The following is a 22,758-nucleotide window of genomic DNA, read 5'->3' as shown; positions in this document are numbered from 1 at the left end:
TCCTTTGTCAAGCATATTTCCCAATCTTGAACCGTCTTGTTTTCTCAATCTGAATTTGGCCCATGCCTCCATAGCAAACTTATGAGCTGCACTTACTTGGTGGATTTTGAAAGCTGTTGTAGCTTTCCACCAGTTGGGGTAACCAGTGACGGTGAAGGTAGACTCAGAATGGAACCCACATCCTCCACACAGGAAATGCCTGCATGCGAAGCAGAACGTAGTATCTTTCGTGATCGAATATTCCAGTCAGTCAAACCAGCCACGAATAAAACTCCTTTGCTGATTGCCAAACTGTTGCGAGCAGCGAAGGGTACTTTTTCAATGCTGGCTGACATCGCTAACAGTATTCCCACTAAGAGCAGCTTCATCCACGTTCTCTTCCGAATCCCACTCCATTTCTTGTTCCTCTACTTTGCCTCACACTCCTTCGATGAGCTGCTGTTGTCCTTATCCCCACTTCTTTCTGCATGTCACTTTCAATTAAGACAGGCTCAGGCTGAGACACCACTGATTCCTCTGGATGAGGTGGCTTTCTCAATAAAAATCGATCAAATTTTTCATGCTGGCCAAAATAATGCATGTGCCCGGCCCACGCTAGCTTGTAAAAGCACAATGTGTGTGTGTGTGGCGCGAGACCATGGATCTGTCCTGGATCCTGCACAATACTAGCAATCTCTCGCGTGAGTGAGAGTGAGTGACATCACCACCTTAAGTGATCTTAGCTCAGCTTAACCGATCTGAGGACAGCAACGGCAAGACATTGACAATGAACGAATAAGCAGAAGTGTAGAGTGGATCTGACAGAGTTTATAACTTTGTTGCTGTGTGGGTGCTATGATAATTGGGGGCGCTGTTTCACTAGATCAAGTGGAGAAACAAGCTGTATTCAAAACTATACAGAGAAAGCAAAGCAGCTGCAATTTGTATGTGAAATTTCAGTTAATTTCTTGGTGGTGCTAATGTAATTTCTGCTGGGGCTATAGCACCAGTTAGCACCACCTTAGTGCCACCCTGACCGTCCCCTAAGGATTCCTTTACATTAAGCTCCCTAATCAAATCCTAGATCATTACACCGCACCCAATTTCAAAATTGCCTTCCCCCTAGTGTGCCTAATCTGAAGAAAGGTCTCAGCCTGAAATGTCAACTGTCAACAGCAAGCTCCTCTTAAAAAGCCATTTTGTGGGCATTCTACAAATTCTCTCTTAGGATCCAGCACCGACTTGATTTTTCCCAATTTGCTTGCATGTAGAAGTCCCCTGTGGCTATCATAAGATCAACTTTATTACATGTCATTTCAATTTTCCATTAAAATTTACAGTATATCCCATATCTTGGCCACTGTTTGGGGACCTGTATTTAATTCCCATCAGTATTTTTGCCCTTGCAGTTTCTCAATTCTACCTACAAGGATTCCACATCTTCTGATCCCATGTCACCTCTTTCTATGGATTTGCTTTCATTTTTTGCCAATAGAGCCATGTCATCCCCTCTGCCTACCTGCCTGATGTTTTTATATAAGGGGCATTCTTGGATGTTAAGCTCCCAGCTATAATCTTGTTTCAGCCACAACTCAGTGATGCCCATTAAGGCATGCCTTCCAATCTCTAACTGTGTTACAAGATCATCTTCCTTGTATACTGCATGTATTCAAATATATCATCTTCAGTCCCCATTACACTTTTTGATTTTGCCCCCAAGTTACACTTCCGCTCATCTACTGACTGCAATTTTAGCTTATTATCTGCCATACTTCCTTACAGTCTTGCTGCACACTGCATCAACTTTTATACCAGTTGCCTCATCCTCAGACCTAACACTCCAGTTCCCAAACCCCTGCCAACTTAGTTTAATCCCTCCCCAACATCATCAGCAAACCTGCCCACAAGGATTTTCGGGTTCAGGTGTAACCATGATTTGTAATAAGTTCAATATTAAATAATCAGTACATCAGAATCGGGTTTAATATCACTGGAATATGTTGTGAAATATGTGTTAACTTTACGGCAGCAGTGCAATGAAATACATGATATGTATAGAGAAAAAATGAGTTGTAGTAATAACATCGACTTCTCTAACTTTAGCTAATGCCCCACCTCCCCCTCGTACCCCATCTGTTATTTATTTTTATACACACATTCTTTCTCTCACTCTCCTTTTTCTCCCTCTGTCCCTCTGACTATACCCCTTGCCCATCCTTTGCTCCCCCCCCCCAGTCTTTCTCCACGGACCTCCTGTCTCATGATCCTCTCATATCCCCTTTGCCAATCACCTGTCCAGCTCTTGGCTCCATTCCCCCTCCTCCTGTCTTCTCCTATCATTTTGGATCTCCCCCTCCCCCCCCACTTTCAAATCTCTTACTAACTCTTCCTTCAGTTAGTCCTGATGAAGGGTCTCGGCCTGAAACGTCGACTGTACCTCTTCCTAGAGATGCTGCCTGGCCTGCTGCGTTCACCAGCAACTTTGATGTGTGTTGCTTGAATTATAGTACATATATATACGTCTATTAAATAGTTAAGTTAAAATAACTAGTGCAAAAAAAATCAGAAATTAAAATAAGTGGTAGTGTTCATGCGTTCAATGTCCATTTGGAAATCAAATGGCAGAGGAGCAAAAGCAGTTCCTGAATCTCAGAATGTGTGCCTTCTGTACCTCTTCTTGACCTTAACAATGAGAAGAGGGCATGTCCTGGGTGGTGGGGATCCCTAACGGTAGACATCACCTTCCTAAGTCACTGCTTGAAAATGTCTTGGAGGCCTTCGATCAGGACTGTAGGAATGGTGGTGTTAAGTGTTGAGCTAAAGTCAGTAAACAGAATCCTGACATGGGGATTTACGTTGTCCAGGTGATCCAAGGCTGCATGGAGAGCCCTGAGGTCACATCTGCCGTAGACCTATTGTGGTAAGAGGCAAATGGCAGTGGTGCAAATTTTCTTTTGCAGAGGTCCACAATCTATTAGATATGCAAATAAATTTCAAACACCTGTTTTGCCCTTTTTTCCTCAGTTCCAGTGGGAACCATGAGGGAGGTAGTAGGCAGCTGGGGGAGGGGGCAGAGTGAAATAGGCAGTGGAGGAGGCCATGTATGGACGTATCCAAATGGGAATGTGAAGCAGAGCTAAAGTGATGGCCTCCTCTACTGCCATGATGAGGCTAAACTCAGGATGGAGGAGCAACACCTCATATACCGTCTAGGTAGTCTCCAGCCCCTTGGTATGAACAAAGAATTCTCCAACTTCCGTAATTCCCGCCCCCTCCCCCAGCTGCCTACTACCTCCTTCATGGTTCCGCCTCCTTCTACTACCCACTGTGCTTTCCCCTATTCCTTCTTCACCTTTCCTGCCGTCACCTTCCTGCTTCCCTCCCCCACCCCTTTATCTTTCCCCTTACTGGTTTTTCACCTGGAACCTACCAGCCACCTTCCCACCCTCCCCCCACTTTCTTTATAGGACCTCTGCCCCTTCCCTCTTCAGTCCTGACGAAGGGTTCCAGCCCGAAACGTTGACTGACCATCTCCACGGATGCTGCCCGACCTGCTGAGTTCCTCTGTGTTGTAAGGGCCAGAGTCACCTCTGCTTCCTGAGGAGACTGAGGTTCTTTGGAGTATGCAGACCTCTCCTTCACATGGTCTACCAGAATGTTGTTCCAGTACAATCTTCTTTGCAATGTGTGCTAGGGCTTTGGCATCAACATGGGTGACGCCAGCAGGCTCAATAAACAGATTAGAAAGGCTGGCTCTGCTATAGGAGTCAAACTGGACGCAATGGAGGCTGTGGTAGAACAGAAGACCCTACAGAAAATCCTGGCATCTCTGGACGATGTTTCTTGCCCTCTGCATGCCACCTTGGCTGAACAGAGGAGTACTTTTAGTAATAGACTAAGACAACTGTGCTGCTTCAAAGAGCGCAATATGAGGTCATTCTTACCCTCAGCCATTAGGCTCTATAATGAGTTAACCTATAGTTGGGGAAGTGATGACCTCTTCCTGTTAGAATGTTTGAGGTAACTTATTTTTTTATTCTTTCTTATTTCGCTTCTAATATTTGTATATCTGTGCACTTGTAATGCTACTGTGACACTGTATTTTCCTTTGGGATCAATGAAATATCTATCTAAAGATGGAAGCTTCCTTATTAACATATGTCATTTGTAATTTTTGGCATGAATCACTGCATGCAGCTTGAAAATTGATGCATAGTATAGATTATTAGTCTTGTAAGACTAGACTACACAATTTGATGGCGGTTGTGTTTCTTTTGGAATATGGTTACAGGTTTATTAAGTTCACTTTACATAATTACAGGCATTAAGTGTTACAGCCAAAGAAGAAAGACACACACATACAGTGGCATAGAAAAGTTTGGGCACCCCGGTCAAAATTTCTGTTACTGTGAATAGTTAAGTGAGTAGAAGATGAACTGATCTCCAAAAGTCAAAGTTAAAGATGAAACATTATTTTCAACATTTTAAGCAAGATTAGTGTATTATTTTTGTTTTGTACAATTTTAGAGTGAAAAAAGGAAAGGAGCACCCCAAGAGATTTGAGCTGTCGGATAACTTTTACCGAGGTCTCAGACCTTAATTAGCTTGTTAGGGCTATGGCTTGTTCACAGTCATCATTAGGAAAAGGCCAGGTGATGCAAATTTCAAAGCTTTATAAATACCCTGACTCCTCAAACCTTGTCCCAACAATCAGCAGCCATGGGCTCCTCTAAGCAGCTGCCTAGCACTCTGAAAATTAAAATAAATGATGCCACAAAGCAGGAGAAGGCTATAAGAAGATAGCAAAGCATTTTCAGGTAGCCGTTTCCTCAGTTCATAATGTAATTAAGAAATGGCAGTTAACAGGAACGGTTGAGGTCTGGAAGACCAAGAAAACTTTCCGCGAGAACTGCTGGTAGGATTGCTAAAAAGGCAAATCAAAAGCCCCGTTTGACTGCAAAAGACCTTCAGGAAGTTTTAGCAGACTCTGGAGTAGTGGTACACTATTCTACTGTGCAGCAACACCTGCACAAATATGACCTTCATGGAAGAGTCATCAGAAGAAAACTTTTCCTGCGTTCTCACCACAAAATTCAGCGTCAGCAGTTTGCAAAGGAACATCTAAGCAAGCCTGATGCATTTTGGAAACAAGTTCCTGTGGACTGATGAAGTTAAACTGAAATTTTTGGCCGCAATGAGCAAAGGTATATTTGGAGAAAAAATGGGTGCAGAATTTCATGAAAAGAACCCCTCTCCAACTGTTAAGCACGGGGGTGGATTAATCATGCTTTGGGCTTGTGTTGCAGCCAGTGGCACGGGGAACATTTCACTGGTAGAGGGAAGAATGAATTCAATTAAATACCAGCAAATTCTGGAAGCAAACATCACATCGTCTGTTTAAAAAAAAAGCTGAAGATGAAAAGAGGATGGCTTTTACAACAGGATAATGATCCTAAACACACCTCAAAATCCACAATGGACTACTTCAAGAGGTGCAAGCTGAAGATTTTGCCATGGGCCTCACAGTCCCCCGACCTAAACATCATTGAAAATCTGTGGTGTCATATACCCCGTGACGGGAATAACGAACCAGCAGAAATAGAAAACACTTTGGAGTCCAGTATTGCTATTAACTAATAATATTTATTAGTAACTATGCAATACAGTAATATAAATGTAGATAAATCAAGCAGGTTAGCAATGATTTATTTATTATGTAAGTATATCAGTAAGTGTGGAAATATATGTATGAAAAACCAAGCTTCTTTAAGTCTGGGGGTAAAAAGATACAGTCTTACGATGATGAGTAATGTTCAGTTCATGGTATTGAGTTGAGTAGTGATGGAGAGAGATATTTGAGTCTTCAGGTGAGCTGGTGCCGTTGATCTTCTCGTTGTCCTCCAAAATCCTTTAAAAGTCACCGACTGTGACCACAACAAAGGTGACCAGTTTTCTGTGGTGGAGCTATCACCCAGGCAGGGGTGGACACATGGACAATTCCACATGAGTCAACCCCTTTCCTTTTCATTGCAAGAGCCACTGATCGATCCTCAGACAACCCACTTTTCCTGCGGGCACAACAAAGCTCATTCAGTGTCCAGTCATGTGTCTGAGGTCTATATCATCTGACCTCCTATTTATCTCACTGTACTGGACACCAGCTGTCATTCAAATAACTCCTCCTTCCCTTGTCTGTGTAAGAAATGTACAAGCAGGCAAATGTCCTTGGGAAGTATCAACACGCTGCCAGAAGATCATAACATCAAGTGTCCATCCAATAACGCCGCCTTCGGTCACCATAACAACTTATGAGCTGCTCGGTGCTGTCCCCAACTCAGCAGAAATCCAAAAGTTAGCCAGTACTTCCTTGTGCCTTAAAGTGACAGTCCAACAGTTAGTCTTCGTCTCTCTCTCTCTCTCTTTCTCTTTTCAAAACAAGATATCGGTGGTAAATACCTCTGTCTCTCTTTTCAAAAGCACAGTTCATAAGGGTAACCCAGCACAGTTCATAGGGGTAATTCAGGACCTCGTCACAGTGGATAGACCTCAAGAGAGCTGTGTATGCAAGACGGCCCAAGAATCTCACAGAACTAGAAGCCTTTTGCAAGGAAGAATGGGTGAAAATCCCCCAAACAAGAATTGAAAGGCTCTTAGCTGGCTACAGAAAGCGTTTGCAAGCTGTGATACTTGCCAAAGGGGGTGACCATGCAGGGTGCCCAAACTTTTGCTTTGGGCCCTTTTCCTTTTTTGTTATTTTGAAACTGTTAAAGATAGAAATAAAAAAAGTAATCTTGCTTAAAATATTAAAGAAATGTGACATCTTTAACTTTATGCCTTTTGGAAATCAGTTCATCTTTTACTCGCTTAACTATTCACAGTAACAGAAATTTTGACCAGGGGTGCCCAAACTTTTGTATGCCAGAGTGTGAAGAAATGAGGAGAAGAGGATTGCATGTGAGTGGTTGCGCTCAAAGGATACCATGATTCTATTCGTGAAGAGAACAAACCGGACTTGTGCAAGTGACTGGATAAATATTCATCCTTTAACTTGGCTAATAACGGAACTGAACCTGTTTATGGGATTGTTGTGTCCAGATAAATGATGTATTTGCTTATTTATTCAAAGTTAATGCTCATTAAAACACACTACATAAATGCAAGTCCCATCTTCTTTTCAGTTGAAGATAGCTGAAAGATGCAGGCAGCTTAATCTCTCAAGAGAATTATTATTTCTGTGTGATAAACATGTGACAAATCCAGGGCAAGCATCAAAAAGGGCCACTTTTCAACATAATTGTATGAGGACTAAGAGAGTTGTAAAAGAGCACCTGAAGGCTTTGTGTGTCAATGCAAGGAGCATTCGTAATAAGGTGGATGAATTGAAAGTGCAGATTGTTATTAATGATTATGATATAGTTGTGATCACAGAGACATGGCTCCAGGGTGACCAAGGATGGGAGCTCAACGTTCAGGGATATTCAACATTCAGGAGGGATAGACATGAAGGAAGGGGAGGTGGGGTGGCATTGCTGGTTAAAGAGGAGATTAACGCAATAGAAAGGAAGGACATAAGCCGGGAAGATGTGGAATCGATATGGGTAGAGCTGCGTAACACTAAGGGGCAGAAAATGCTGGTGGGAGTTGTGTACAGGCCACCTAACAGTAGTCGTGAGGTCGGAGATGGTATTAAACAGGAAATTAGAAATGTGTGCAATAAAGGAACAGCAGTTATAATGGGTGACTTCAATCTACATGTAGATTGGGTGAACCAAATTGGTAAAGGTGCTGAGGAAGAGGATTTCTTGGAATGTATGCGGGATGGTTTTTTGAACCAACATGTCAAGGAACCAACTAGAGAGCAGGCTATTCTAGACTGGGTTTTGAGCAATGAGGAAGGGTTAATTAGCAATCTTGTCGTGAGAGGCCCCTTGGGTTAGAGTGACCATAATATGGTGGAATTCTTCATTAAGATGGAGAGTGACATAGTTAATTCAGAAACAAAGGTTCTGAACTTAAAGAGGGGTAACTTTGAAGGTATGAGACGTGAATTAGCTAAGATAGACTGGCAAATGACACTTAAAGGATTGACGGTGGATATGCAATGGCAAGCATTTAAGGATTGCATGGATGAACTACAACAATTGTTCATCCCAGTTTGGCAAAAGAATAAATCAAGGAAGGTAGTGCACCTGTGGCTGACAAGAGAAATTAGGGATAGTATCATTTCCAAAGAAGAAGCATACAAATTAGCCAGAATAGGTGGCTCACCTGAGGACTGGGAGAAATTCAGAGTTCAGCAGAGGAGGACAAAGGGCTTAATTAGGAAGGGGAAAAAAAGATTATGAGAGAAAACTGGCAAAGAACATAAAAACTGACTAAAAGCTTTTATAGATATGTAAAAAGGAAAAGACTGGTAAAGACAAATGTAGGCCCCTACAGACAGAAACAGATGAATTGATTATGGGGAGCAAGGACATGGCAGACCAATTGAATAATTACTTTGGTTCTGTCTTCACTAAGGAGGACATAAATAATCTTCCAGAAATAGTAGGGGACAGAGGGTCCAGTGAGATGGAGGAACTGAGTGAAATACATGTTAGTAGGGAAGTGGTGTTGGGTAAATTGAAGGGATTAAAGGCAGATAAATCCCCAGGGCCAGATGGTCTGCATCCCAGAGTGCTTAAGGAAGTAGCCCAAGAAATAGTGGATGCATTGGTGATAATTTTTCAAAACTTGTTAGATTCTGGACTAGTTCCTGAGGATTGGAGGGTGGCTAATGTAACCCCACTTTTTGAAAAAGGAGGGAGAGAGAAACCGGGGAATTATAGACCGGTTAGCCTAACGTCGGTGGTGGGGAAACTGCTGGAGTCAGTTATCAAAGATGTGATAACAGCACATTTGGAAAGCGGTGAAATCATCGGACAAAGCATGGATTGTGAAAGGAAAATCATGTCTGACGAATCTCAGAATTTTTTGAGGATGTAACTAGTAGAGTGGATAGGGGAGAACCAGTGGATGTGGTATATTTGGATTTTCAAAAGGCTTTCGACAAGGTCCCACACAGGAGATTAGTGTGCAAACTTAAAGCACACGGTATTGGGGGTAAGGTATTGGTGTGGGTGGAGAATTGGTTAGCAGACAGGAAGCAAAGAGTGGGAATAAACGGGACCTTTTCAGAATGGCAGGCGGTGACTAGGGTACCGCAAGGCTCAGTGCTGGGACCCCAGTTGTTTACAATATATATTAATGACTTGGATGAGGGAATTAAATGCAGCATCTCCAAGTTTGCGGATGACACGAAGCTGGGTGGCAGTGTTAGCTGTGAGGAGGATGCTAAGAGGATGCAGGGTGACTTGGATAGGTTGGGTGAGTGGGCAAATTCATGGCAGATGCAATTTAATGTGGATAAATGTGAAGTTATCCACTTTGGTGGCAAAAACAGGAAAACAGATTATTATCTGAATGGTGGCTGATTAGGAAAAGGGGAGGTGCAACGAGACCTGGGTGTCATTATACACCAGTCATTGAAAGTGGACATGCAGGTGCAGCAGGTGGTGAAAAAGGCGAATGGTATGCTGGCATTTATAGCGAGAGGATTCGAGTACAGGAGGAGGGAGGTACTACTGCAGTTGTACAAGGCCTTGGTGAGACTACACCTGGAGTATTGTGTGCAGTTTTGGTCCGCTAATCTGAGGAAAGACATCCTTGCCATAGAGGGAGTACAATGAAGGTTCACCAGATTGATTCCTGGGATGGCAGGACTTTCATATGAAGAAAGACTGGATGAACTGGGCTTGTACTCGTTGGAATTTAGAAGATTGAGGGGGGATCTGATTGAAATGTATAAAATCCTAAAGGGATTGGACAGGCTATATGCAGGAAGATTGTTCCCGATGTTGGGGAAATCCAGAACGAGGGGTCACAGTTTGAGGATAAAGGGGCAGCCTTTTAGGACCGAGATGAGGAAAAACTTCTTCACACAGAGAGTGGTGAATCTGTGGAATTCCCTGCCACAGGAAACAGTTGAGGCCAGTTCATTGGCTATATTTAAGAGGGAGTTAGATATGGCCCTTGTGGCTACAGGGATCAGGGGGTATGGAGGGAAGGCTGGTGCAGGGTTCTGAGTTGGATGATCAGCCATGGTCATAATAAATGGCGGTGCAGGCTCGAAGGGCCGAATGGCCTACTCCTGCACCTATTTTCTATGTTTCTATGTGCAGAAGGTGGATGCCTTTGCATCTCTGGGTTTATTTCAGCTGGGAGTGGAAGTAAAATGGTGAAAGTAAATCACTACTTAAACAAGTTACTAATTATGAAGGTATCAGCAATCATCTTGAATGTTACAATGAAAGCGTTTTGTTTCCTGCAAATCTTCAATCATCTAAAACATTGTATGAAAGTCGTTTACCAGCACTAGGTGTCTGCTGATCTTATTCAACTACGCTCAATCAAAAACACATGGCAAATGACTACCTCGGTCAATAACTATAAGGAACTAATACACTGTTGTACTGTAAAGGTGTGGGTAGCTTACTAATTTGTTCAGCATTTCCTTTTAAATTGTTACACAATTGAACAGTAGTTTCTTTTTCTTTTAACTATTTCTGTGAAGTTTCCGCCAATTAAACAGAATCTGCTGTATTTGGTACCACTGGCAAAAAAGTGGGGTGCAGGGGTGACTTGGGGGAATGGTAGGATTTGAATTTCAACTCTTATCATTTTGGTCCTCCAGATGACAAGACTGAAACATACTGATTTCTTTTGAAGAACTAAATCATCTGAAAGGCTTGTAATGTAGTTTGCAGTTGTACAGGACTCTGGTTGCCTGAGTCTAAACTAACTACCAATCACATAATCACACAAACTGACCACCTACTGCTACTCCTATTTGATCTCCCCAAATTTCCATCAACTCTCCCCTGATTTTATCACTTACCTTGGCACAAGGGTCAATTTATAGTGGACAATTAACCCAAGTGTCTTTGGAAAATAAGTTGAAACCACAACAGCCATAGGAAATTGTGTAAGACTGTTTGAGGTAACTTATTTTTTATTCTTTCTTTCTAACTTCTCTTCTAATATTTGTATATCTGTGCGCTTGTAATGTGACTGTGACACTGTATTTTCCTTTGGGATCAATAAAGTATCTATACAAAGATAGAAGCTTCCTTATAAATATCTGTCTCATTTGTAATTTTTTGGTATGAGTCACCACATGCAGCTTGAAAATTGATGCATAGTATAGATTATTTTATTAGCCTTGTAAGACTAGACTACACAGTTTGATGAAGGTTGTGTTTCTTTTGGAATATGGCTACAGGTTTATCAAACAAGGAAATCCTTTACTCACTCTTCCTTCAGTTAGTCCTGACGAAGGGTCTCGGCCTGAAACGTCGACTGCACCTCTTCCTACAGATGCTGCCTGGCCTGCTGCGTTCACCAGCAACTTTGATGTGTGTTACAGGTTTATCAAGTTTATTTGCATAATTAACACTAAGTGTTACAACCAAAGAAGAAAGGCACACATATCAGAGTGTGAAGAAATGAGAAGAGGATTGCATATGATTGGTTAGGCTCAAAAGATACCATAATTCTATTCATGAAGAGCATGTACCAGACTTGCCCAGGAAATTGTGCAAGACACTAGCAATATACCAGAATGTCGAGAGTATCAGGACAGAAATGAGTGAAGTTGCCATTCTTAGGTAGAAGGTGTTTGGGAAACTGAAAGAGTTGAAGGTAGTTAAGTCACCTGGACCAGATGGTCTACACCCCAGGGTTCTGAAAGAGGTGGCTACAGAGATTATGGAGGCATTAATAAAGATCTTTCAAGAATCACTAGGTTCTGGTGTGGTTCTGGAGGACTGAAAATTGTAAATGTCACCCCACCCTTCAAAAAGGGAAAGAAGAGGAAGAAAGGAAATAGGCCAGTTAGTCTGATCTTAGTGGTTGGAAAGTTGGAGTCGATTGTTAAGGATGGGGTTTAGGGGTATTTGGAGGGACATGACAAAATACGCTGCAGTCAGCATGGTTTCCCTCAGGGAAAATCTTGTCTGACAAATCTGTAGGAATTCTTTGAAGAAATAACAAGCAGGATAGTCAAAGGAGAATTGGTGGATGTTGTGAACTTGGATTTTCAGAAGGTCTTTGACACGAGGCCTTACATGAGGCTTTTTAACAAGTTAAGAGCTGTGGTATTACTGGAAGGACTAGCATGGATAGAGCATTGGCTGATTGGCAGGAAGCAAAGAGCGGAGCAGGAATAAAGGAAGCCTTTTCTGGTTGGCAGCCGGTGACTATTGATGTTCCACAGGGATCTGTGTTCTTTTTACCTAATATGTCAGTGATTTGGATGATGAATTTGATAGTTTGTGGCCAATTTTGCGGGCGATACAAAGATAGGTGGAGGGGCAGGTAGTGTAGAGGAAGCAGAAAGGCTGCAGAGGATTTAGACAAATTAGGAGAATGGGCAAAGATTGGCAGATAGAATACAGTGTCGGGAATTGTATGGTCATGCAATTTGTTAGAAGCAATAAAAGCATAGACTATTTTCCAAATGGAGAGAAAATTCAAAAATCTGAAGTACAGAGGGACTTGGAAATCCTCATGCAGGATTCCCTAAAGGTTAATTTGCAGGTAGAGTCTGTGGTGAGGAAGGCAAATGCAATGCTAGCATTCATTTCAAAAGGATTAGAATATAAAAGCAAGTATGTATTGTCGAGGCTTTATAAGGCACTTGTGAGACCTCACCTGGAATATTGAAGGAAGTTCCCAAAAATGATTCCAGGTTTGAAAGGCTTGTTATATGAGGAGTGTTTGATGGCTCTGGGTCTCTGCTCACTGGAATTCAGAAGAATGAGGGTGATCTCATTGAAACCCATCAAATGTTGAAAGGCTGAAAGGAGAGGATGTTTCATATGGTATGGGAGTCTAGGTCAAGAGGGCACAGCCTCAGAATAGAGGGATGCCCATTTAGAGTGAAGACAGAAGAATTTCTTTAGCCGGAGAGTGGTGAATCTGTGGAATTCATTGCTACAGGCGGCTGTGGAACAAAGCCACTGGGTACATTTAAGGCAGAGGTTGATAAATTCCTGGTTATTCTGAGCACCAAGCGTTGCTGGGAGAAGGCAGGAGATTGGGGCTGAGAGGAAAAATCTATCAGCCATGATGAACTGGCGGAGCAGGCTTCATGGGCCAAATGGGTTTTTTCTGCACCTAGATCTTGTAGTCTTGTGGAAAAGAACATGATCACAGGAGTAATGCGCAATGTTCACATGGACAGCACCAGAGGATGGGAATGAACGTGGGTTGTTGCAGCAGCTTTCCTGTTTGTACCTCTACTGCTCTCTGGTTTACGCTCTGCTCCCCTCACACGCCTTGTTTCGTTGTACAAAAGCCAAAAAATGCAGTTGGGCAAATTCTGGCTAATGTGCAAAATTACTAAATTAATTTAAAGGAACTACTGATTTTTGAATTACTCGAACTCCTTAGAGTTATTTTGATGAGGACAATGCTTAATTCTGAAGCAGACATGTACCAAAAATTCACAATCTAAAAAAACCTAAAGCAAAAGCTGCAAGTTATTCTGCAGTCAGATTATTAGGATGTGCATTTTTAACAATGTCATCACAGGCAATTGGTCCATAACTAATCTAAATTATTCCTTAACATGAGGAAATCTGCAGATGCTGGAACTTTTATGTGTGTTGCTAAATTATTCCTTATTCTCTTGATATAGAAGCGAACATATTTCTATATAAGTCATCTTAAAATAAGTTTGCAGTTTGTTGAAAAGTATTTTCTTTTGTTGGTTGTGCTAAAGCTCAGAACCACTGTTCTGTTGTATAGTGGTAAGCTACTGCTGCCACAATGCATTTGTGCATTGTGACTTGGTCTATTAGTGATCATGTAAATTGCATAATTTCTCATAATTTTTGTCAAAGGATGAAGGCTGGCAATTAGATGTCAGAATTTTTTATCCTCTTCCTCCTATTGCTCCCATTTTATGGTGGAAAGCAGGGATTGCTCATACCTTTCTGCTGCCATTCCATTTGTACATCCATCATTTAAGCTGCAGCGCACAAATAGCCTTTTACTTAACATTTGTAGTGGGACAGTACTTTACACTGTTAGTTCCGATTCTTTTGTACTGAACTTTTACATGATTATTAATATTTAAACAGTCTATTTCATCATGCTGTTAACTGAATCTGTGCCTTCTTTTCTAGGAATCAGAGGCTTTTTTATAGCTATTTTCTGCCAGTTAGAGAATAATAATGGATAACTGAGAGTAATTATGGACCAATTACCTTTGATGACACTCTAGGCAAAAATGGCACATCATCATAATAATCTGACCCTGCAGCTTAAATTACAGCCTTGCTGTAGGTATTTTTGTGCACTGTTTGTACACACCCTTTACTTAGCTGTGTTTGCTCTTCAGTATTAAGCATCATCCTTAACAGAGGAAAAAAAACATTACTTTTCAGAATGAAAAAGAGCTGCAGCTCCTATAGGCTTAATTTAGTTGTTTTTGTTTTGACTTTTTCAATAATAGTCATTCGGTGTGGATGCAGTGCATTGTACACGCTATCAATGAAATTGTTTTTTTGTCCTGAGATGTTTTTGAGTCTGTTTGGCTATCAGAAGATGGTTTCTTCTCACAACCATTACAGTATTGATTTTTTTTTAATCAAATGAAGGGGTTTTTTTTCAGAACTGTAAACAAATGGACAGAAGCAATTATGATTTCTTGAAATAGAAAAAATAGAATATTACAGTTCAGCAATATTTAGATCTATTTTATGGTTCGATTAGAAGAAGGTGGAATAGGTAATGAAGGGATAAGTAAAGCACAGGATGAGGGTGCTGTAGAGTGTGTTTGTAATATTGCAACAATAATGAATCTTCAGTGTAACTCCTATTGACTTTAGTCTAGATTTAGTCCTGTTTATCTACAATTACATTTGAACAAAAAATCGAATAAATAACATGAGGCTTTGAGGTCAATCCATTAACAATCAGGGAAACTTTCATTACCAAACATGTTTGCCTGCGTATAAAAATTTGATAACAAATGTCAGTAGTTAATATCAATAAGGATAATACAGGTCATTGTAGAGCACCAAAATGTTGGTGGTGCACTGGAAGTATTCTGTACAAATGGTCCATGTTGCTATTCTGGTTTTGATGTTGTGGCTGTATGGAAGTCAAGCAGGATAATTAGTGGCCACTCTGGTAAAGGGAAGGATTTGAGGCAGAGTTGAATGAGGAAAGTTTGAATGAATTTTTTTCATTCTGACATCAGGATATATTCTCATCTCACTCTTTCCCTGGCGCAAAGAGTTCTACAAAGAAAAGAGTTTGTTTATTTGTCGGCAGATCCTGCAGTTTGTCTGTAGGGTTGCCACTGATGCTTTGTGAAATATCCTGAGCCTGTAGCTGTTGAAGGGGACAAGTGCAGACATGTTCTGTGTTTGTAGCTTTTGTTAAACTTGTAAACATCACAAAAAGAATTGCCTTCCATAACATTTGCACTGAATACAAAAGTAATTGCAAAGATAATGTGTGTGGTTTTCTTGTTGCAGTCTTGGGGCTTGGTGGAACTAGTTTCTACAACTTTGGAACTTTTCCTACTGGTGATGTTCTTAGGGAATATTTTGTCTTTTGGACATTTATGCAATATTGTTTTAACAGCAAGGGTAGGATTTCGACATTGAATCAGTGATGCCTATACACAAATATTGTCCTTGTGTGTTGTTCTGGTGCTAGTCTTAGAACTGCAGAACACTACTTACAAACTTTTTCTAGTGGAGTCATTTTTCACAGTTTGTTTAATCAAGTGTCATCTGTTTAAATAGACATTAAACGTTTGCAGAAAGCTAACTTCATGTTCAGTTCTCTTCCCTCAACTAATGCTACTGAAATTAGTATAGGTATTTATTCATGTCATTTCAGTGACATCTTGTTGTGTACCTTCCAACATAAGCATGGGGGCTGTGGTTAAATATCTGAGGAATTAATTGTAACCTTAACTGTTAAGAGCATCCAGAGAGCTGATGGAAGGTTTCAGTTGTGTTTCAACATAATATACCTATGGCTCCAACCCATCATGTAGGGGAGCAACACCTTGCTTGGGTGCAGATGGCTTCCACCACTGTTTCATAGAGGACTTTACATCTGCGTTAAATATTGTGCTACATTACTAATTCTATCCACTCTATGTTCCTGCTGGTAACAAAAGTTAAATATCACTTGTGAGAATCAACATCAATATGTTATGTGCGAAAGATCTTTGGGCAACTGTAATTCTGGTACATTGCAGATACACAAAACTGCAGGTGCTGTAATCTGGAATGAAAAACCAATTAATTGCTGGAAAAACTCAGAGGATCAGGCAGCATTTATGGAGGTAGAGGGCTGGTTGATGGTTTTGATCAAGGCCATGCATCCTGTCAACCATGCCTGTGCCTGCACAGATGCTGCATATTACGCTGAGTTTCGCCGACAGTTTTCTCTTTGCTCTGCTATATCACCAGCTAACTTTGTCCCTTTTTGAGTTTAAAGTAGTATATGTGAACACATTTATGGTTCCTTTCGAACACCTATGGATAGCAAATTGATTTAAGGTCAATTACATATATTTGCAATGTAGGGAATATACATATCTGCAAGAATTTAGGGATACTTTCAAAGGTTCATTTTATTGTAAAGGTTTATGCATGTACAATACAACTCTGATATTTGTCAACTTTATCTGTTTCATTGATATGGTTTGAGGAATAATGGATACTGGGGACAACTTGCCACTTTTCTATGAAAATGAATTGGAATATTATATATCTACCTAATCTCAAGGGGAAGATAAGAGTGAAATTGAATTCAAATTGGAAGACCTCTGCTGTGAGGACTTACTCAAAATTGCACTGGGATTGTCCATTAGTTTTATTTAGTGCTCAACTTTCTGGAGTGGCACTTCAGTCAATGTCTGGATTCCAGAATGTTCAGTAAACTTTGTTTACCTAGTCTGGGGAAATAACTTCTCGTTAACATTATTGCATGTAAATTATGTAATTTGGGTGTCATTACCGTTTTGAGTATTTGGTAATTTCTTTTGTCTGTCTGTTTCTTCACTTGCTTCTGAGACTGATACCATTTCTGCTGTAGCACTTAATCCTATGGTTAAAATTTAAACTGTAATGACTGAGCTGCTTAAATACACAATGAGTTAATTTGTGTTCTGATACTTGATATTCTTTGCAATGCATTTGTTGCCCTACTTTCAAATCCAGGAGTGATATAGTGCTGTTGGTATAACTCCTTTGGCTTTTGTGGTATTTTCCTGATATTGAGACAATGGCGGGTAAGTGCTACTTGATTCTTTTTATTTCAGGTAAAAGGGCAAATGCAATAAATTTCCCATTATTGCTAAAAGATGTGGATTATTCTTGAAAAAAATCAGATTGCGTTGGAACTGCACAAATGTTGAGTATTTAAGAAATTGCTTCTTTTGGTTTCATCAAGGTACAAGAAAGAATTGACATTTATATAATGTCTTCACGTTCATTACAATGTCTCATAACACAATCTTGTTTACTGCAATGTTTATTATGTGGTAAAAGTGGCAGTTAGTTTGGACACAGCAAGATTCCACAAACACCAAGAGGTAGTTAATCCAGCTGTTTTGTTTCTGTGATGTAAAGTGAAAAATAAATGTTCCAACAGGCCACTGGAATTTCTTTCTCTTGTCTCATAAATTTGCTGGCAGGTAGTGTAGTGGCATCAGCAGTACGAGTGGTCTCTGGTTAGAATCTGGCTGGCTCTTGCACACTTTCCATCAGTGCTGGGTTGAGTGTTGAGCTAGCAACTCGGCCTCGTAAATGGCAAGGTTGTCACCCATTGTACCACAAGGCAAGGAGAGGAATAACTATATACTCATGGATTTACATGATGTTAGACCCACTTCAATCGATTAAACAGAGCCTTGGTTTAACATTTCATTGTAAAAGGTGGCACATTTTGATCTCAGTGCATATTAGACTTGAAATTAAGACTGTCAAGTTTACCTATCAAATTTGGTTTCTTTGTCTTATTTGGTCATCCCAAGGGAGTAGTTAACTTTGTTTTATTTTCCTTTAATGATTTCCTTCCTATTTGTTTTATTATACACCTAGTCACCTATGATTTTCTTGTCAATTATTTTTCCTTTTATCAGTTTTCAAAAAAAATTTTTAATTTACATTTGACACTGAGGGGTTGATTTATGAATGAATTCTGTGAGAGAAAATTTATACATGGACCATGGTAGGACCTGGCTTTTTAGTTGCCTTTTCATGTGGGACTATTACTTTTATGAAAATTGGATGTACTGAAATGTATTTGGAATTTATTCTTTCAACAAATGCATCTATTGGAGAAATTTCTTGGTTCACTCTATATGAAGTACATTCAGTTCTGACATTATTTCAGTAATGCTATGGGAATACAATGGCAAAGAAATTTGTATCCCTCAGTCAGATACCCCGAATATTCAACAACGTTTTAAAGAAAGCATTCATTTTATAAATGGTATCTTTATAACAGTTGACTCTTCAGTATATGTCTTGTGTTACAAAGCTATTTTAATGTTATACTGAATTACAGGCCACTCTCCTACACACACAATACCAAAGTTCCCATGGTACCTCTTGCCCAGCCATTCTGATTTCTGAAATTTTGCTTAACAAAATCTGGTCCAGAAAGGTGACCCTTTTACAAATAAATGAATGGGTGGGTAGAAATTTCTATAATGCCTTGTAAATCTGCAACCTGTATCATCTCGAAGGATGTGTAAGAGCTAGAGCCGGAACATGTATCATCATTACTTCCAGGTCACTCAGCTAAAATGCTGGTACTGCCTGCAAAAGCTTTTGACAATGGCCCAGACCACATTGATTCAAATTGACTCACTGTCTTCCCAAATTCAGCTAGGTTAGGGTGAAAAATCATAGAATAGCTGTGTCACAGGAGAACGTGACCGGTGTGTCCATGCCAGCACTCTATTACCCCAACTCCCTGGTTCCACTCACAAGCCTTCCTCCATTGCCCTGCAAATTTTTCTCCACTAAATATTTAATGAGCTGTCTCTTAAGGTGTACATTAAGAACATTTTTCTTCAATATCTGCAAGTAAAAGTTCTAATCACATACTCTCATTTTGTTTTTAAAATTTTTTTTTCTCTAATGTCACTTTGAATTCTTTTTCTTTAGTACCCGTGACCTCTAGTCTTGACTCCTCCAAGGGATCAGACTTCCATTTTCACTCTGTCCTTTATTTTGCACTTATCAAATCTTGGCCGTCTCCAAAGAAAACTAGCCCCACCCTTTCAAATATATCCTTGCAACCATTTCCCACCCCAAGAATTTTTTTCTCCTGAAACCTCTCTCCTCCTTCCTATGATGTTGCAACCAGAGTTGAACAAAATACTCCAGTTGAGGCCAGGCCAGTCATGTATAAATTATCAACAAGACATTTTAAACTCTATGCTTTTAATAATAAAATCCAAAAACAGTATATGCCTTATTAAGCACACACACAAAATGCTGGTGAACGCAGCAGGCCAGACAACATCTATAGGAAGAAGCACAGTCGACGTTTTGGACCGAGACCCTTCGTCAGGACTGAAGCATCAACTGTGCTTCTTCCTATGGATGCTGTTTGGCCTGCTGCGTTCCACCAGCATTTTGTGTGTGTTGCTTGAGTGTCCAGCATCTGCAGATTTCCTCGTATATGCCTTATTAAACCCACTCTTTAAACCTTTCTCTGCATCTTGAATTGCAGGTAGAGAGGAGATGGCTTTAATACACATACACCCCAAGATCCTTTTGCTAGTTCAGCCCATTGGAACAGTATCCTATATTTTGCATGGATCTAATGTGGTTTTGAAACTTGGAGATTTATGTAGTTTCTTGTGCTGCCAAGTCAAATTTTTAAAATTCTGTCAGTTGCTTATTGAGTTGATCTCTTTGGTTACAGTAATATGTTACCCAATGTACAAACCAACAATGAACAGTTACTTTTTTTTTACAAGTGTTGGTTCAGAAGTTTATGTCCTCAGAAACCTGAAGAATAGCTGGTACTGTAAAGCATTGTGCTAACCACTACACTACTGTGCTGTCCCCATCCCTGTTGTTAGATCTGTAATACAACATGGAACTCAGAACCCAATAATATTCAGGCAAGAGCACTCCAGCTGAGCTAAGCCATTTATTTATTAAACTGTCTTTGGGATTCTAAGCTACTGGAGAAGAGACTGGCTGGTGTGGGGGGAATTAGAAGCTTGTGTGTCTAAATCAGTTGTCCAGAACTAGCAATCAGTGCTAAATAAAGGGTCCTTTTCATTAACTGAAATATTTTAGTGTTGAGAGGGTCTAGGTGATTTGGTTCCCAAATGACTGTAGGTTACCATTGAGGTATTGGAAGCTGTTTTGTAAGTATTGGAAGCTCTTTGGTAGATAAACAGTATAGTGTCCTACATTGGAAGAGAACCTGAATACAAGAGAAGAGGTTTTTGCTTCGATTGGAAAGATCCCTGAGCTGACTGTACAGATCATGCCTGAAATACTCTGTGCAAGTCTAGTCTTGTTACTATGACGAAAATATTTGAGGTAAAGGTGATGTAGTGAAGGTGCACCCAGATTGGTTCCAGGGATGGTGGATTTGTCATATTAGGGGAGATTAGGTGTTCTGAGCCACTTCTAAATGGAGTTTAGTGGAATGAGAAGTGATGTCATTCAAACTGTTAAAAGTATTATGGGTCTTTGACAGGGTAGATGTTAGATTGACATCTCCTCTGGCTGTGGCATCCAGATCCAGAGAAACAGTTTCAAAATAACGTACAGGTTACTCAGACAGATGAGATGATTTTGTTTTTATCCAGATGCTGAATCTTTGGAATTCTCTTCCTAGGAGATTTATGGCTGCTTAGATGCTCAGTATATTTAAGACAAAGGTCGATGGACTTTCACATAAGGAATCGGTGCAGGAAAGTGCTGCTGAAATAACAGTATAGCTGTGATTCTTGGTGAATGATAGAACAGCCTTGAGTCCAGCCCTACTTTCTTTTCTTGGGATTTGTATGTTAAGGAAAATATCTGTCAAAAATCTAGTAATTTCTGATAAGAGCTGCATTTTTCCAATACCTTCTGCTGTAAGGCATTATTTTGAAGGGTCCCTTGTATCTTGTAAATATACTGCCAAGAGTTTGGCTGAGCAGCTAATCATATTAAATATTTTTAATTAATGCCAAGGTGGAAGCATTTTTCTATTTTTTAAAAGCAGGGATTGAACTGTAAGAACCTTAAAATAATTAAAATTCCTTATTTTGAAATAGTTGCACACTTCTTAGGCCAAATAGTTTTGTATGACATTATTATGCCACAAAAATTCACTGATACCCCTTGATCTAGCTGGGGCAGTGTTTGCTCTCTGGGCCTCAGGCTTACAGCACTTGACTTTCTGATCAATATATAGATTGCTACTGGAAGTGTGCGTGCACAAATATTGGGTGAGGATGGGATTTGGTTTCACTACACTATCATTGAGTGCAAGTACCTAGTGATTTTTGACCTGTGCAGTTTAGATCCTGTGTAATGCCTAATTCTTGTGAAGCCTTACTAGGGCAAGGAACAATTTGCTCCAGAACTTGCTCCCCATGACTGCTTGGGTTTCTTCTGGGTTCTCCAGTTTTTCCACATCCCAAAGATATATGGGTTAGTAGGTTAATTGGTTACATGCGTGTAATAGGTTGGGCTTTGTTGGGATGGAAAGGGCTGTTACCATGCAGTATCTCTAAATAATAATAAAATGCCTCTGTTCCAGTCGTAGACCATTTTGCACATTTCGCTTATACAGTTTAGGTCAGAATATCCAAATACTGTTCAAAGTAAATTTTTATCAAAGTGTGTGTGTATATGTGTGTGTGTATGTGTGTGTGTGTGTGTATGTATATATATATATATAATATTACTGTGAGCTACCTTGATGTTCTTGCAAGTATTTACAGGAAAAAGAGAAATACAATAGAATTTTAAGAAAAAAATATACATAAGTAGACAAAAACTGCCGAACACCAGTGTGCAAAAGAAGACAAGCAGTGCAAATAATAATGGTGATGGCATTCATTTTTGGTTAACTGTGAGCACCTGACAACATTTCAGGAGGACCTGTTGAAACGTACAGCTGTAAATCACTAAACCTGAGGTTAGTGTTAAAAGGTTTGAAATACGTTCTTATTTTAGACCCATTTAATCATACATCACAGTCCTACTAAGGGACTGTGACCTTACAACAGTTACACATAGTGGAAAGCTGCATAAGTTGGAACTGATGGACAAGGTCATCCTTGTTTAGCAAGGCAATCCATTTTTACCAGCTTCTCTTTGAGGACAGTAGTTTGGCTTATATAAACTTGGTGGTCAAAAATGGATGTGTATTTTAAAATACTTTATTATAATTCATGGTTAGAAAAGCTCATGATTTCAATGTTTTTTTTCCTCAATTGTTTCTGAAAAATAAATGGGAGTTAATCTTCCATTTCTCATTTTGTCTGTGGGGGAGGGTTGACTGGAATCACATTTGTTCTCTTAAAAATATAAGCAGTCAGTCAATCAAATCACTTCATCCCATAATCTCCAAGTGAAGCATAATCTTATAACCTCGTATTACAGTTTTATAATATGTCAGTTATGTAAGGCCAAGGGGATTTAAAAATGTAATTATAGACCAGTGTAAATGTTTGTG

At 40.1% G+C, this 22,758-nt stretch overlaps 1 protein-coding gene across 5 annotated transcripts in view; it reads left to right on the top strand.

Annotated features, from left to right (window-relative positions):
- LOC140212531 (solute carrier family 12 member 7-like) overlaps positions 1 to 22,758 on the top strand; it is a 266,651-nt gene that overhangs the window by 101,483 nt on the left and 142,410 nt on the right. Inside the window, exon 1 of one of the 5 annotated variants that reach the window (XM_072283467.1) lies at positions 17,115 to 17,341. The exons of the other annotated variants lie outside the window; for them this stretch is intronic. Coding sequence (XP_072139568.1) covers positions 17,335 to 17,341 — 7 coding nt within the window. The 5' untranslated portion in view covers positions 17,115 to 17,334. Of the gene's footprint in view, positions 1 to 17,114; positions 17,342 to 22,758 lie in introns of those variants that run through there. 5 annotated transcript variants of the gene reach the window in all.

Source organism: Mobula birostris, chromosome 19 (genome assembly GCF_030028105.1).
Source record: "Mobula birostris isolate sMobBir1 chromosome 19, sMobBir1.hap1, whole genome shotgun sequence".
NCBI lineage: Eukaryota > Metazoa > Chordata > Chondrichthyes > Myliobatiformes > Myliobatidae > Mobula > Mobula birostris.
Note: the sequence above shows the minus strand (reverse complement) of the source record. Positions and strands in the feature narration are given on the sequence as shown.